At 37.9% G+C, this 15,604-nt stretch overlaps 1 protein-coding gene across 1 annotated transcript in view; it reads right to left on the bottom strand.

Moving 5' to 3' along the window:
* ARHGAP21 (Rho GTPase activating protein 21) overlaps positions 1 to 15,604 on the bottom strand; it is a 149,338-nt gene that overhangs the window by 48,844 nt on the left and 84,890 nt on the right. Inside the window, exons 5-7 of the mRNA XM_023511438.1 lie at positions 9,465 to 9,557; positions 6,011 to 6,089; positions 3,147 to 3,201 (exon numbers count right to left, since the gene is read on the bottom strand). Of these exons, the coding sequence (XP_023367206.1) occupies positions 3,147 to 3,201; positions 6,011 to 6,089; positions 9,465 to 9,557 (227 nt within the window). The remainder of the gene's footprint in view (positions 1 to 3,146; positions 3,202 to 6,010; positions 6,090 to 9,464; positions 9,558 to 15,604) is intronic.

Below are 15,604 nucleotides of genomic sequence, written 5' to 3'. Positions count from 1 at the left end.
TTCGAACCCGCCACCTTAGGTGTACGTGGCTGGCGCCTTAGCCGGTTGAGCTATAGGCGCCGAGCCAGAAATTTTCAATTTTTGTTTTAAGTCCAATGGCTATATTATAAAATAGACAGGTGTTTTGATAAAATTAGACAATTAAATTTTTGCCACTTGAATAGCTTTTGTGGATTCAACAGACTATGACAAAACATTTTTAACGTAACTTTTTCAATTTGCAAAAATATTTTTTTTAAATTTATTTTAAGACAGAGTCTCACTTTGTCACCCTTGGTGGAGTGCCATGGTGTCATAGCTCACAGCAACCTCAAACTCTTAGGCTCAAGCAATTCTTTTGTCTCAGCCTCCGGAGTAGCTGGGACTACAGGTACCCACCACAGCACCTGGCTAATTTTTAAAGACAGGACTTTGCTCTTGCTTTGGCTGGTCTTGAACCTATGAGCTCAGGCATTCCACCCACCCTCAGCCTCCCAGAGTGCTAAGATTACAGGCATGAACCACTGTGCCCAGCCTCCACCTACTTCCTTAAGCTTCCTTTACCCTTTATATAGGTATTGTATTTTATAATAGTTCAATAGCTTGTATTTGAAAATGGAAGCCCTAATGAAAAGAGAACAGTAGCAGACTTATCATGCCTGTAGAATCTGAAATGTTTTTAGATTTAAAAAATTGTAGGGTGAGGAAAAAACAAAGCAGATGACTTAGGCCAGGTGCAGGGCTCATGCCTATAATCCTTGCACTCTGGGAGGCCGAGGCAGGTAGACTGTCAGAGCTCAGGAGTTCTAGACCACCCTGAGCAAGAGTGAGACCCTGTCTCTAAAAATAGCCAGGCATTATAGGTGCCTGTAGTCCCACCTACTCAGGAGGCTGAGTCAAGATGATCACTTGAGCCCAAGAATTTGAGGCTCCAAAGCACTCTACTGAGGGTGACAAAATAACATTCTTCAAAAAAAAAAAAAGACCCACAGAATTCACTTTTTTTACAGTATGCAGGACCATTTGGGCCCACACCTGACAAATGGATACCTAATTCTAAATAGAATACTATACTGATTACAACACATATAAAATCATTTTTAAAAAAGTAATGCTGGGGGGCGGCACTTGTGGCTCAAAGGAGTAGGGTGCCAGCCCCATATACCAGAGGTGGTGGGTTCAAACCTGGCCCTGGGCAAAAACTGAAAAAAAAAAAAAAAAAAAAAGTAATGCTGGGGCAGTGCACATAGCTCAGTGGGTAGGGCGCCAACCACATACACAGAGGCTGGCGGGTTCGAACCCAGCCTGGGCCAGCTAAACAATGACATTGCAACAAAAAAAATAGCATTGTGGTGGGCACCTGCAGTCCCAGCTACTTGGGAGGCTGAGACAAGAGAATCGCTTAAGCCCAAGAATTTGAGGTTGCTGTGATATGTGATGCCACGGCACTCTACCCAGGGCAACAGCTTGAGACTCTGTCCCAAGATTTGCTTATCTTCAATAAAATATAACAAGGCAGACTAACTAACCTATTTTCCCACTGATGGCATCATTAGAAAGTTCTTTCTTCCATTGCATTAAGCGGTTTGCTGATCGTCATCAACCACACAGCAGGCTGTGATGGCGATTCAACAGTCTAGTGACTTTCAAAGCCATTAGTGTCGGCGGTTATGTCTGCTGCTCCATCACTATGCTGAATTATCAGAGCAGGAACTGTACAAGTACCTCTGCATCTATAAGCTTAGGAAAATTACTGCAGGGAGCTGCACCATTCTTGGTGAGCTTCCTCGAACCCAGCAGAGTCACATACTTTGCAAAGGGTAATCTGTTGTCAGGAATGGGCCGGTCCTACATAAAATCAACATGCCTGAAAACACTGGGCCCATCTCCATGGATTTCAGTCAATTTTACATGTCAAGTGAGAAAGATGAATCATTAGGATCCACGTTAGTGACATTTTTGTAAAAAAAAAAAAAAGTTTATAGATTATTCAAGACCTTAGGTTGAGCAAAAGTCAAACTCATATTTTACAAATGAAAAACATCACAGCCTCTCCTCCCCCACTTCTCCTGAATCTAGCTGTAAGAAAAGAAAAGGCCAGAGCCACCAGGCTGTAGTCTTAGCATTCTGGGATGCTGAGCCGAGTGGAATGTCTAGCTCAGGAGCTTGAGACTAGCCTGAGCAAGAGCGAGCCTCTGTCTCTAAAAAACAAGCAGTGCTGTGGTGGGGCACCTGTAGTACCAGCTACCAGGTAGGCTGAGGCAACAGTATTACTTGGAGCCCCAGAGTTTGAGGTTGCTGGGAACTAGGATGCCATGCCACTCTACTCAGGGCAACAAAGTGAGACTGTCACCCCACAAAAAAAGTAACAAAAGAAAAGAAAACCCAACTATTCACCGAGAGGAACTAATAAAAAAAAAAAAAAAGAAACTTTGGTGGCCAATGTCATTTCCTAGATCTGTTAGTTGTCAGTGTGTTACTTAAAGAGTTCTTCTTGTTCTATTTTATTTTTCTGATCTTAAAGGCTAACTGAATTGAAGTATTATTTTCTTGAATAAAATTGACATATTTTATCATCTTTTTTACTTTCAGCAATATTTAAGCTAATTGAAGGAGTTTAGTACTCCATTCAGCTTATTATGCTTTCCAGAAACTATGTGAGACTAAATGCTAAAGTTTTAACTATACTGTTTCATTTCTTAGACCCAGATATATTTTCTCTTTAACTTTTAGTCTCCATTCATTGCAAACACTGCTTCTAATAGAATGAATTGATAACTGTTAATAAAACTGCTTGGTTACTTAATTTACAGACATTATTATGTTTATTGGAAGGAAAATTAGGAGACAGAGTTCATATAATTTCTGCCCTCATATTTTAAAAAAAAGACTCTAAATCACTTGTGCTTTGAATTTTTATTTTTGGCCAGATGACTAACTTCTAGTTGCATTCTATGCAACCTCTTCAGGAATCTCATTCTAAATTGAGAATTTTGAGCAAATTTGCTTTACTTTGCATAAAACTTAGAGAATAGCAGATTCTGTTAAAGGAATCGGAGGGGTTTTTAAAACTTTAGGATCTTCTTTTGATTCAGTGTACCTCTATCTCAAAAATATTTTATTAACATTCATGACTATAAATTCATTTTTAAATAAATAGAACTTACCACTTGGAGAATGTCTTCATCTTTTGGCATAACACTAAGTTCCAATGTTGTATCACTGAAATTGAATATAGGTAAATACTATTTTAGGGAAGACAGGAGTATATCAGAAAGACTTAAGGGAAAAATAGTTAACTCACCAAGTATTTTTTTGAACTGTTTAAGACTTTAATTTCGATTTAAAATCTCTGCTTCATAAAACCAAATCATCAGCATGAAGTCACTTTTACATACATACATAAGTTAATTATGTATATTACGAAAGAAACCACCGTACCATGTTCGTGCTGTTCATTATCAGTCAAATCTCATAACATGTTTCTAACTTAGAAATATAAAATATGTTGCTTAAATAGTCCTGGAACAAAACTCATAACAGTATCAGTATCAATATACAAATTATTTCATCCAAGCCACAACACAAATTATATATTTTTTTAAATCACATGTTCTGTTTACCAAGTTAAAAAATTAATTGACATAAAAGAGTCACAAACTCCTCAGATTTGACATACTAATGTTAAACATCCTAACTTCAACACTTTCCCTCTTAGCCTCAGAGGTGAAGGATATCAGTTCCCTATAACAACTATTGAAATGATTCATTTTTTAAAAATGATATAGTATCTCAACTATTTGTCTTTTTCTGTATGATTTTAGAGACTTTATAGCAGCGGTTCTCAACCTATGGGTTGAGACCTCTTTGTACCAATGAAAATACATCATGGCATTAGGAAGGTTGAGAACCATTGCTTTATAGGAATAGCTCAAAATCTTATTTAGATACTGTAAACCTTCTGTTAAAAATGATAGAGAAGACTTGGCGCCTGTAGCTCAGTGGTTACGGCGCCAGCCACATACACTGAGGCTGGTGGGTTCAAACCCGGCCCGGGCCTGCTAAACAATGACAACTGCAACAAAAAAATAGCCGGGCGTTGTGGCTGGCACCTGTAGTCCCAGCTACTTGGGAGGCTAAGGCAAGAGATTCTCATAAGCCCAAGAGTTTAAGATTGCTATGAGCTGTGACACCACAGCACTCTATCAAGGGCAACATAGAGAGAAAAAAAAGAAAGAAAGAAAGAAAGAAAAAAAGACAGAGAAATTTCTCTGGGTTTCAAAAATTTCAAAGGGGTTAATTAAACTGAATCCTGTGATCTGGAATTACATTTAGGTATGGCAAAAATAATGCTACTATCTCCACCAAAAGCTTTACTAGCTAACCTTATAATACCAGGCAGATTTTCCTCTCAATAGAAGAGATTAAGAAACACTCCAAAAAAAAAAAAAACACTCAAAATAATCGACTAGTGTCTCTTTTTGATAGATTCGAGCTATTATTTTTAGGTTCATGAGTGCTGTAAGAATGGAAAACCAGTAAGAACCACAGGTTCAAATCACTTTAGTAAAATATGTAGGCACTTGTATTTCAATATTTAGAGTTGGTAGAAAATACATACTGACGTTTAGATAAATTCTTCTGCAAGGATACATTTTTACATTAATACATTGCAGAATCAATGGCTTTGTGCTGTATTATCGATTTGCTACCAACTGCAGGCAAAAGGAACACAATTTTTTAAAAGAAAATAAGATTATGAAAAAAAACAGTAATTCTCTAATTTTCAAATTCCTTTAATGGGTTGAAAAATTAAGACTGTCATTCCAAAGTGTTAGTACTTTGAAAGTAAAATTTTACCTGTAATAAAAGAATTAATGTGAACTTTGAGGAAAATAAAGATTAAGTTGTGGTTACTTGGAAAGATCACATTTTTTAAAGAAGAGACATTAAGAAATACACTAAAATCTTTAAATGACAGGGTGACAAAACATAGTTGTATTTATGGTAATGCAAATTATTTTGAGGAACGGAAAATGGAAAGCCTCCTGCTGCCCCTTGGAGGCTTTAAATTCACTGTCCACAGTAGAGATGAAGCTTAAGAGATTTTTTCTCTAATAATCCCATTAAATATTAAAACATTAAAGCGACTACTCTGTGATCAATTAATCATGATCCGTGTCATTTAATTGTAAAAAATGGCAATGTATTGGGGCATTAGTATAAATAATTTAGCTGACTGCATGAACAGATTTAGACATGGTTGGAGAAGAGCGTGATAAAAATCTTCAGAAACTTCGGTTGAATTATAGACAAGTCAGTGACAATTGGATATCAAAAGTTCCTGTGTTTGAATCTGAGAAGAATCCTTACAATAAAATTATCTGGCATCAGACCCAGCTCGGCCTAGTTTTGACAGAAAGTCAATATGGTAAACTCTTTGGTTTTTGATTTATTTGTAACTTGGGAAAAAAAATTCTAGGTGTGTGGGTGAAAGAAAGTAAGACTAAATTATCTTGGGGGTGTCACAGTCACTCTAAAGCTATCTACCTTTAGAGCTCAAAATTCTATCATTCTGTAGAATGTGGGCAGACAAGTGGATTAAAACAGACTGTCTTGCTGTCTTGGTTAGAACAAATGAATGGATTTAGGCCAAGAAGATTATTCAATTAGATACTTAAAACTAACGGAACTTAGTAAGAGGTTTTAAAATAAACTATGCATGCATTTATCTATATATTTATTATAAAGGAATTATACATTTATTGTTTCAAATAAAAGGGGGAAACATAATAAATCTAAATGGTATGCCTCTCAGATGCTAAAGGATTTTAATCACAAATCTGATAAATCTAAGCTATCCTCAGTGAGTTGTTCTCAGCAACTCTCAAATGCATTCTCCATTCTAAGAGAAAGTTCTGTACCTCCACATCACCCTAATTCCTTATAGGAATACAAGATTATATTAAATCTACTCTTGATTTACAAAACCCATCTTCAGCCAAAATAAATCATGTTCCAAGAATCTTACCTGTTCTGAATTAAAGCAATTACTTGGGAGTAGGTCTTGCCAATCACACTTTCTCCATTGACTTTTATAATTCGGTCACCTTCAAAGAGGAGTAAAAAAACACTTTAAGTTCTAAGGAATGTCCCTTTTGAATGTTTTCAAAATATTTCTTAAGTAATATCGTTATTGTTAACATAGGGTATATTGAAATCATAATAAAAATATGTATTATAGTATCGTATTAAAATAGTATTATAATTTATGATTATAAAATAATTATATTAACATCCTTATTTTTTAAAGTACCATTTACAAAAATGAATCTAAATTTTAATGTATCCACCTTGTTTTGTTGTTTGAGGCAGACTCTCACCCTGTTGCCCAGCCTAGAGTGCTGTGGCATCAGTCTAACTCACAGCAACCTCAAACTCCTGAGTTCAGGTGATCCTCCTACCTTAGCCTCCTGAGTAGCTGGGCCTACCAGTACCTGCTACAATGCTGGCTAATTTTTCTATTTTTATTAGAGATGTGGGTCTCACACTTGGCTCAGGCTGGTCTCAAACTTCTAACCCCAAGGATCTTCCTGTCACATGCTCTCAGATTCCTCAAGGAATCTTGCCCCAAGGATCTTCCTGCCACATGCCTAGATTATAGGTGTGAGCCACCAGGCCCTGCCTATATCCATCTTCTTACAAAATATGAACATGCTCTTAACAAGATTCTCAATCAATGGCTCGGCACCCGTAGCTCAATGAGTAGGGCGCTGGCCACATACACTGAGGCTGGCAGATTTGAGCCCAGCCCAGGCCAGCTTTTTTGTTACAACTAAAACAAAAGAATAGCCAGGCATTGTGGTGGGCACCTGTACTCCCAGCTACTTGGGAGGCTGAGGCAAGAGAATCACTTAAGCCCAAGAGTTTGAAGTTGCTGTGAGCTGTGACGGCACAGCACTCTACCAAGGGTGACATAGTGAAACCGTGTCTCAAAAAAAACCCCAAAAAACAAACAAAGAAAAAGATTCTCAATCATTGGTAAATTTAGAAATTTCAACTGACATACTCAGCAGATGACCACAGCTATACTATATACCTCCCCATTAGTAGGTTCCTGAGTTAGAGAACTACAGTTATTCCTGCACATACCGGCCCTTTCTGATAGAGACTATTATTCAACAGGCTGAAAATCAGGATTGTTCTAATTTTCTCAGCATCCTCTGCCTTTATACCAGCTGGTTCTGGTAGTGTTCTCCTAATCCAATTGGTTTACTGACTAGTCTGTATAATGGCACTTAAATGTGGCACTTAAAAGCACGGGCTTTTGGCTCATACATGTAACAACTTGTTTTTCATTGAATGAGGAAAAGGACATTGGATTACTCAGAAAAATTAAAAGGAGTAGAAAGTAAAAGACAGAGGTAAAAGAGTAAAATAGGGGAAAAGGGACTTTCTGTGTGCTTGTCACAGCATCCCCACTTCATCTTCCCAATCTTGGGAGGCTTAGAACACGACACACTCTATATAAAGGAATCCCAGAAACATACTAATACGTGTGTACGTATTATACATATTAAGGATAATGAAATCAGGCTTTAAGCATGATGAAAAAGATAATCAAAGTAGGTAATACATAAGCAGTGCATCACAGTAAGTCTTCGCAATGATACTTACTACTTATAACATTTGTAGTTGAAAATTACATTTTATTCAAACAGCAATAAAGTATAATCTTAGAGTCTCCCAGGCAGAGTGCCATGGTGACATCATAGCTCACAGAACCTCAAACTCTTGGGCTCCAGTGATCCTCTTGCCTCAGCCTCCCCAGAAGTTGGGACTACAGGAGCCCACCACAACGCCTGGCTAATTTTTCTATTTTTAATAGAGATGGGGTCATGCCTTTGCTCAGGCTAGTCTCAAACTCCTAATCAAGCAATCTGCCTGTCTTGGGATCCCAGAGTGCTTGGATTACATGTCTGAGCCACCTCTCCTGGTCTGGTTTTTCGTTTTCCTTTTCAACCAATTTTTGTTGGGCAAGGTGGCTTGGGCCTGTAATCCTAGTACTCTGAGTGGCCAAGGAGGCTGGATTGCTTGAGCTCAGGAATTCAAGACCACCCTGAGCAACAGAGATACTCTGTGTCTAAAAAACAAACCAGGCATTATGGCAGGTGTCTCTAGTCTCAGCTACTCAGGAGGCTGAGGAAAGAGAATTGCTTGAGCTGGAGGATGCTGTGAGCTATGATGCCAGAGCACTCCATCCTGGGTGACAAAGTGAGACTCTGTCTCCAAAAAAAAAAAAAAAAAAAAACCCAACAATTTTCATTTGAAGTTGCTTAACATTTAAAACAAGAGAAAAACAGTAACAATTTTAGAATCCGCACTAATATAAATGAAATCTCTATTTGGTTTCTATTAAAATCACAAAATATTTTAGAATAAACAGCTGCAAGATCAGTCAGTGAGAACATGTCCACTGATATCTTCAGACTCAAGACACTACTGATGCTCCAAAATTAATTAACCCACCTCTGGCATCAGGCACTTCCAGAATGTAGAAGTCCAAGAAGATTATTTCAATATACCACATAAATAGCTTCATCATTTTGCTGTTTGGTATTTGTCAAAAATCAATGTATACAAAATATGTTCTTTCAAAGAGCATCTAAGAGTCTGGTGTGTGTGGTAACTAAAAATGCCCACAGTTACTCTATTTATAAAAATTGTTATTTCTGTTCAAACTCATCCACATGGGTATCAAAAACCACATAACCAGTTAGGTCTCAAAAATAGGAGAAACAGGCCGGGAACAGTGGCTCACACCCATAATCCCAGCACTTTGGGAAGGCAAAGCAGGAGGATTGCTTGAGGCCAGGAGTTCAAGACCATCCTGGGCCACATAATGAGACAACATCACTATAAAAAAATCAGGAAAAAGAAAATTAGCTGGATGTGTTGGTGGGCTACTCAGGAGGCTGAGACAAGAAGATGGCTTGAGCCCAGGAGTTCAAGAAGGCAATAGCTGTGATTGTGCCACTGGGCACAGAGCAAGATAAAAAAAAAAAAAAAAAAGGAATAAAAAATACAAAGAAAAAGAAAGAAGCATGTAGAAGGATAGAAAAGGGGAAAAATGGCTCAGCGTTTGTGGCTCAAGTGGCTAAGGCACCAGCCACATACACCTAAGGTGGCAGGTTCGAATCCAGCCCAGGCCCACCAAACAACAATGATGGCTGCAACCAAATAATAGCCAGGTGTTTGTGGTGGGCACCTGTGGTCCCAGCTACTTGGGAAGCTGAGGCAGGAGACTCGCTTGAGCCCAGGAGTTGGAGGTTGCTGTGAGCTGTGATGCCACAGCACTCTACCCAGGGGGATAGCTTGAGGCTCGGTCTCAAAAGAAAAGGGAAAAAATGTGGAACATGAAATGTGGACGAAGAAAGAAAGTGAAAAGGAAAGAAAAGGTATTGTCTGAAAAAGATTCTCCGCACCTGTGCATAAGCCAGCTTCAAAAGCAGGTCCTCCTTCCTTCACTTGTTTAACAAATATGGTATCCATTGGCTCCAAGCGGCTTCTTGGTTTTCCTGGGATAGAGAAAAAATCCAAAGCACAATTTTACTTCCTAATATTTTATTAAAACACCAAAATATGAAATGGTATCTAATTGAGGCAATTAAGCAAAGATTTTTAATGAAGTATTAAACACGAGTCTCTTATTTGAATGCTAAGATCATAATGGAGGAATGGAGGCGTTTTCATTAATTCAAACATTTATTTTGCTTCTTCCATAATGTAATTATAACCACAACACTGTAATGGCTTCCACTTAGGGGGTAAGTTCTGTATGCCACTTCCTCCTCTCACTGACACACACCTCAAAGCTCATTCTCATAGCAAACATTACTACCACCATTCGTAAAAGAGGAAACTGAGGCTTAGAGAGATTAAATAAGTTTTCCAAGGTCACACAGCTAGCAAGTGCTAGAGCTGATTTTACAGGTGGTCTCATTCTACTGCTTTTCAGTACTGCGCTGTGCTCAGTGTGACGATACAACAATGAGTAACACAGTCCTCTCCTCTCAGGGACTCTGGTAGGAGAGAGACACACAAACAGACGACAGTAAATTACAAAAAACAAACAGAGACAAATACAAAATACAGTTATAACAGCAAGCAGAACATGGCCAACTCTGTAAGTCAGAAATGTCACTAGCTATTGTCCACGGACCATCTGCACGAACATCTAAGGTGCTTGCTGAGAATGGATGTTTTGGACTCCGACCAGAAATCTGCTTTGTCACCAAGTTTCCCAGGTGATCCTAATATACTTTAAAATTTCAGAACAACTAGGAGTTTCAGTAACACAGAACAGTCACGGACGGATTCACAGATGAAAGGGCATTTCAGCTAAGTGATAAGTACCATGGTGAGTACTGTACAAAAAGGCAGACAGTAGCTAGTTCTCAAAGTGTGGTCCCTGGACCAGCAGCATTGGTATCACCTGGGCATGTGTGAGAAATGCAAATTTGTGGACCTCGCCCTAGATCTCCGGCATCAGAATCTCTGAGGTGATTATGATGTATACTCAAGTTTGAGAACCACTGAAGTAGAAGACACAGTCCTGACCTTTACGGAAGAATACAACTGAGAAAATAAGGCATATATGTGTGTGGAGTAATATATTGATACTTGTTAAATAGAAGTACTGAGCAGAAAGCAATTAAGTGTCAAATATAAAGAATTCATAATTGCCTATATGCACTAGAGATATGGTTCAAAAGATGTTCCTTAATAAAAGAATATCTTATCAATAGCTCCCCTTTCATACTTATTTATTCTGAAAGAAGCAATGAATGGATAACTACCCAAAAAGAAATAAGGTATAGTGGAAATTGCTTGTTTTAAAAGCCAATAGAGGCTCAGCACCCATAGCTCAATGGTTAGGGTGTTGGCCACATGTACCAGGGCTGGTGGGTTTGAACCTCGCCAGGGCCAGTTAAACAACAATGACAACAATAACAAAAAACAGCCAGGCGTTATGGCAGGCACCTGTAATCCCAGCTACGTGGGAGGCGAGGCAAAAGAATCACTGAAGCCCAAAAGTTTGAAGTTGCTGTGAGCTATGATGTTACAGCACTCTACAGAGGATGACATAGTGAGATTCTGTCTCAAAAAAAAAAAAAAAAAAACACAATAGAAGCCAATAGAGATGGGTTCAAATTCTTGCTTTGGCACTTGAAAATTTCTGCATGTGCCAGGCTCTGTTTTTCTTCACAGAACTTACTACCTAAAATTACATTTTATTTGCTTAAATGTTCAGTGTATGCCTCTTCTGCTAAGAGCAGGAATTTTGACATGGTCACCAACGTTCACAGCACATAGGACCATGCTTAGCACAGAGCAGGCATTTAATAATCATGTGATTAATTAATATATTTATTATTTAGTTTAATTTGCACAAGTCTTCAAGATGAGCATGATGATCCTAATCTTGCCCTCTGACGAGGAGGAAATAGAGAATAACTTGGAAAAAGGCAGAGTAGGGATTTGAACCCAGGTGTGAAATCAAATGTGGCATTCTACTCTGCTTCAAAAATAATCAAAATTCATTTCTCTTATGCTGACTATAAAAATAGTCCATTTACAATTATTATAATTTAATAAGGAACATAACACTTTCTTTTCAACTTAAGTTAATTCTAGTCCAGTTGATGATCAAGTTAGGTCCCTCTGTGACCAAACCAATATTTGCAACAGTTGGCATAAAAGGAAAACAATCTATTTTATTGGCTAGAGATTTGAGGGTTTAGTAAGTTTTTGTTCCAAGTCATTACTTTCAGGGAAAGAATTATATATTACAAGGGAAGAGACTTTTACTTATTAATGTCTTCTAGTCCACTGTGTCTCAAAGGTGATTATATATTTATATATAAGAATACCAAATGTAAAATGACTATTAATGAATTCTACAAAATAATAAAAAGTTGGTTAGGTAGCAATGTGGTGACTTCTGAAAATTCTGATAGAAAATTTCACTTACACAGAATAGAAGTGGTCCAAAATAATTTGGTGTTAAATAAAGAAAATACTAATTTTGCAATGACTGCCGCTGCAAAGTCAGAGATATTTTGCCATTGACAAATCTTTCAATACACTATGCCTGAAAACATATGAAGATGGAATAGATTAAAAGAGGCCAATCCTGTACAAGTACTATTTTATCTGCTGAGACTTATACATATGATTCTTGCTCACTTTCCTTCCTGAACTTTCCCCAAAATTCTGACTTGCTACCTATAATATCCAATTCCTTCTAAATAACAGAAAAATTTCCCATAAGTAGACCTTAAATATGAGCAGGTTTCACTAAAAAATATATATCTCAACTACTGGTTAAATACTTGGCTCATTGATTTTCAGAGTATCTTCTTTTTCATATACATAATTTTGCTAATTCTGGGAATCAAAAGTATCAATTTTAAAATAGGTGTCATTTAATCTCAAGTCTTTAGTTTCTATGTGAAAAAGTAAAGGCCTGATCACGAATGGTGACGATCACCTGAAAAAATGACTCCATACTTCCCTGTATAATTATTTAGCAGAGCCAGATGGCTTCCCTGGCAATCCTTAGGAAAAGCCCCTTTCAATTCCACATCCGTATTTCAATGTTGCAAAGAATTGTTAAATACATTATTCAAGCATCATTTCCTTGACCTTAACAAAAGAAAGGGAAAATGCATCTCTTTACCGCATATGTGTAATTAAATCTTTCTGTATATGTAGAAAAGTAAAAAGACAATGACCCTTACATGGATGAGAATGGCTCAAGTGACGAGCCATTCAGACAAAGTCCCATTTTAAGTTAGTATATAATAAGAACAGACTTAAACAAGACATAACAGCCTGTATAAATGTACTTGAAGTTAGAGATTGTACTTGAAATCAAAGAATGCACATATGTTTACATTATAGTAAGTATGATCAGCTGGGGAAAAAATAACTTGAGCTTTAAAAAGTTAATTATAGTAGCTGTCATCCAAATACCGAATGTCCAGGTAGATGAGATTTTTATTGTTTGTATATACACGTAGTATAATTCGATAGTTAAGAGTGTGGGCCTTGCAGGGCACAGTGGCTCACACCTATAATCCCAGCACTCTGGGAGGCCAAGGTAGATGGATTGCTTAAGCTCAGGAGTTCAAGACCAGCCTGAGCAAGAGACTCCATCTCTAAAAATAGGAGTTATAGCGGGTGTCTGCAGTCACAGCTACTTGGGAGGCTGAGGCAAGATCATTTGAGCTCAGGAGTTTGAGGTTGCTGTGAGCTATGATGCTACCGCACTCTATCAAGGATCACAAAGTAGGCTCAGTGCCTGTGGCTCAAGTGGCTAAGGCGCCAGCCACATACACCTAAGCTGGCGGGTTTGAATCCAGCCCGGCCCGCCAAACAACAATGATGGCAGCAACCAAAATATAGCCAGGCGTCGTGGCAGGCACCTATAGTCCCAGCTACTTGGGAGGCAGAGGTAGGAGACTCGCTTGAGCCCAGGAGTTGGAGGTTGCTGTGAGCTGTGATGGCACAGCACTCTACGAGGGCGACAGCTTGAGGCTCTGTCTCAAGAAAAAAAAAAAAAGGGATCACAAAGTAAGACTCTAAAACAAAAGAGTTTGGGCCTTATAACCAGATTACATGCTTTAAAATCCCAGGCCTGGCTTGGCACCCATAGCTCAGTGGTTAGAATGCCGGCCACATGCCCCAGGCTGGTGTGTTTGAACCTGGCCCAGGCCTGCTAAATGACAATGACAAAAAAAATGGAAAAAAAAAACAAAGTTGAGCGTTGTGGTGGGCACCTGTAGTCCCAGTTACTTGGGAAGATGAGGCAAGAAAATTGCTTAAGTCCAAGAATTTGAGGTTGCTGTGAGCTGTGATGCCACAGCACTGTGAGGGTAACACAGTGAGACTCTGTCTCAAAAAAAAAAAAAAAAAATCCTAGGCCTATCATTTATTTTCCAAGTGAGATCATCAGACTTTGCAATATTTGATATTTAAACTAAAAATTATTCATTGTCTATCTGAAAAAAACAATTTAATTGGGCATACCATCTGAAAAAAACAAATTAATTGTTTTATCTGGCAACTCTATCTCCAAGTGATTTTGAGAAATTATTCACCTGTGCCCTGTTTATTCATCTGAAAAATGAGGATGATGATAAATACTCCAACCTGGCAAGGCTATTGTGAGGATTACAGGAGATAATCCATTAAAGCGCTTATATAATACCTAGCACAAGTAGGTATTTAGTGAATCTTACTATTATCCTAGCCTGCTTATAAACTTTCAGAAGATTTACATACAGATCAGGGATGACCCAGGGCACACACAGCTTGTCATACTGCAAGTGAGCAATGAATCCTGGTTGAAAGAATACCCGTAAAACTCAACTGTCGCATTATAGGAAAGTCAAGAAAGGTAAGCCAAAGAGAAAAGCATGAAAGAAGAAAAGGCAGGAAGGACGGTATTACAAGAACTTCCAGTAACTCTGACACAAGCCACACAGCTGTTTTTACAGAGCATGTGTCTGAAACTGAAGTCCCACGTCTTCAAGCCTGTGGGAAGGTAGTCAAGAAAGATGATTTAAATCTTCAGTAACCTCCTTCTTTGGAGAATGCTAAAGCCAAAATCACCTGCAAGGTTTGAATTATTTGAAAATTTAAAATAATCATGTGCACAAAGCAAATGGACTAAGCAAATAGATTACTTTTAAGAAGCAACAAAATTTGAACTTAGGCCAATGAGAAAAAGGACATGGTAATGAAGATTCACAGAGAAATAGATTATTAAAGACCAGGGAATCCTTTCATTCTCAGGACAAGAGAAATGTATTTCTTAACAGACAGAAAAAATATATATACTTTATACAAAGAAGAGCCATCCCATATTTTAACCAAGAAGTAAAGCAATGGAAAACAGTAGCTATGACTTTTGTTTCTTCTCACTTGGAATTCTCAAACATGCTTCAAAAAATTTCTTTAATTGAACCAAATCTTCTCTGTTTTTATGGGTCCCCCCATTATTATTTTCCATTAATTTCTTTGTTAGGAAAAAAAAAAGAAATCTCTTTATCTCTACACAAGGGAAGGCCAATGAATGACACTCTTCTTCAATACGGAAGTCAGGTAAGACTTGGAAGAAGTGTACTCTTCACAAATGTGGGAAACCAAAGAGGTAGAATTCCAGGCATCAGTTACTTAAGGTAAGTCAATTAAATGGCTTATAGAAATTAATATCTATTTTTCAGATCAAAAATCCTTGAAACCCCAATGTGCACTGACATATAGCATATGAAAGTTAAGTCTAATGAAAAAGGATATTTATTGCTTTTCGATAGAAAATAAGATTGCCACAGGAAAAAAACGGACTATGTAGACAAATTCACTGGGTGACGGTTAGGAATTGCAGACCCAGCAACAGAAAGATCAAACATAAGGAATAACAGACACCAAATTGGACAGCAACTTAGGGTTACCTCTGGAGGAAGAAAATTGGAAGGAAGTGGTATAAAAGGTTATACCTTTGTATAGTTATATTTGCAAAATCATTTATGTCTTAGAGAAAGAGTTAGAGATGTAA

The sequence above is a fragment of the Otolemur garnettii genome, unplaced genomic scaffold, assembly GCF_000181295.1.
Source record: "Otolemur garnettii isolate 467f Iridium unplaced genomic scaffold, OtoGar3 scaffold00019, whole genome shotgun sequence".
Lineage (NCBI taxonomy): Eukaryota > Metazoa > Chordata > Mammalia > Primates > Galagidae > Otolemur > Otolemur garnettii.
Note: the sequence above shows the minus strand (reverse complement) of the source record. Positions and strands in the feature narration are given on the sequence as shown.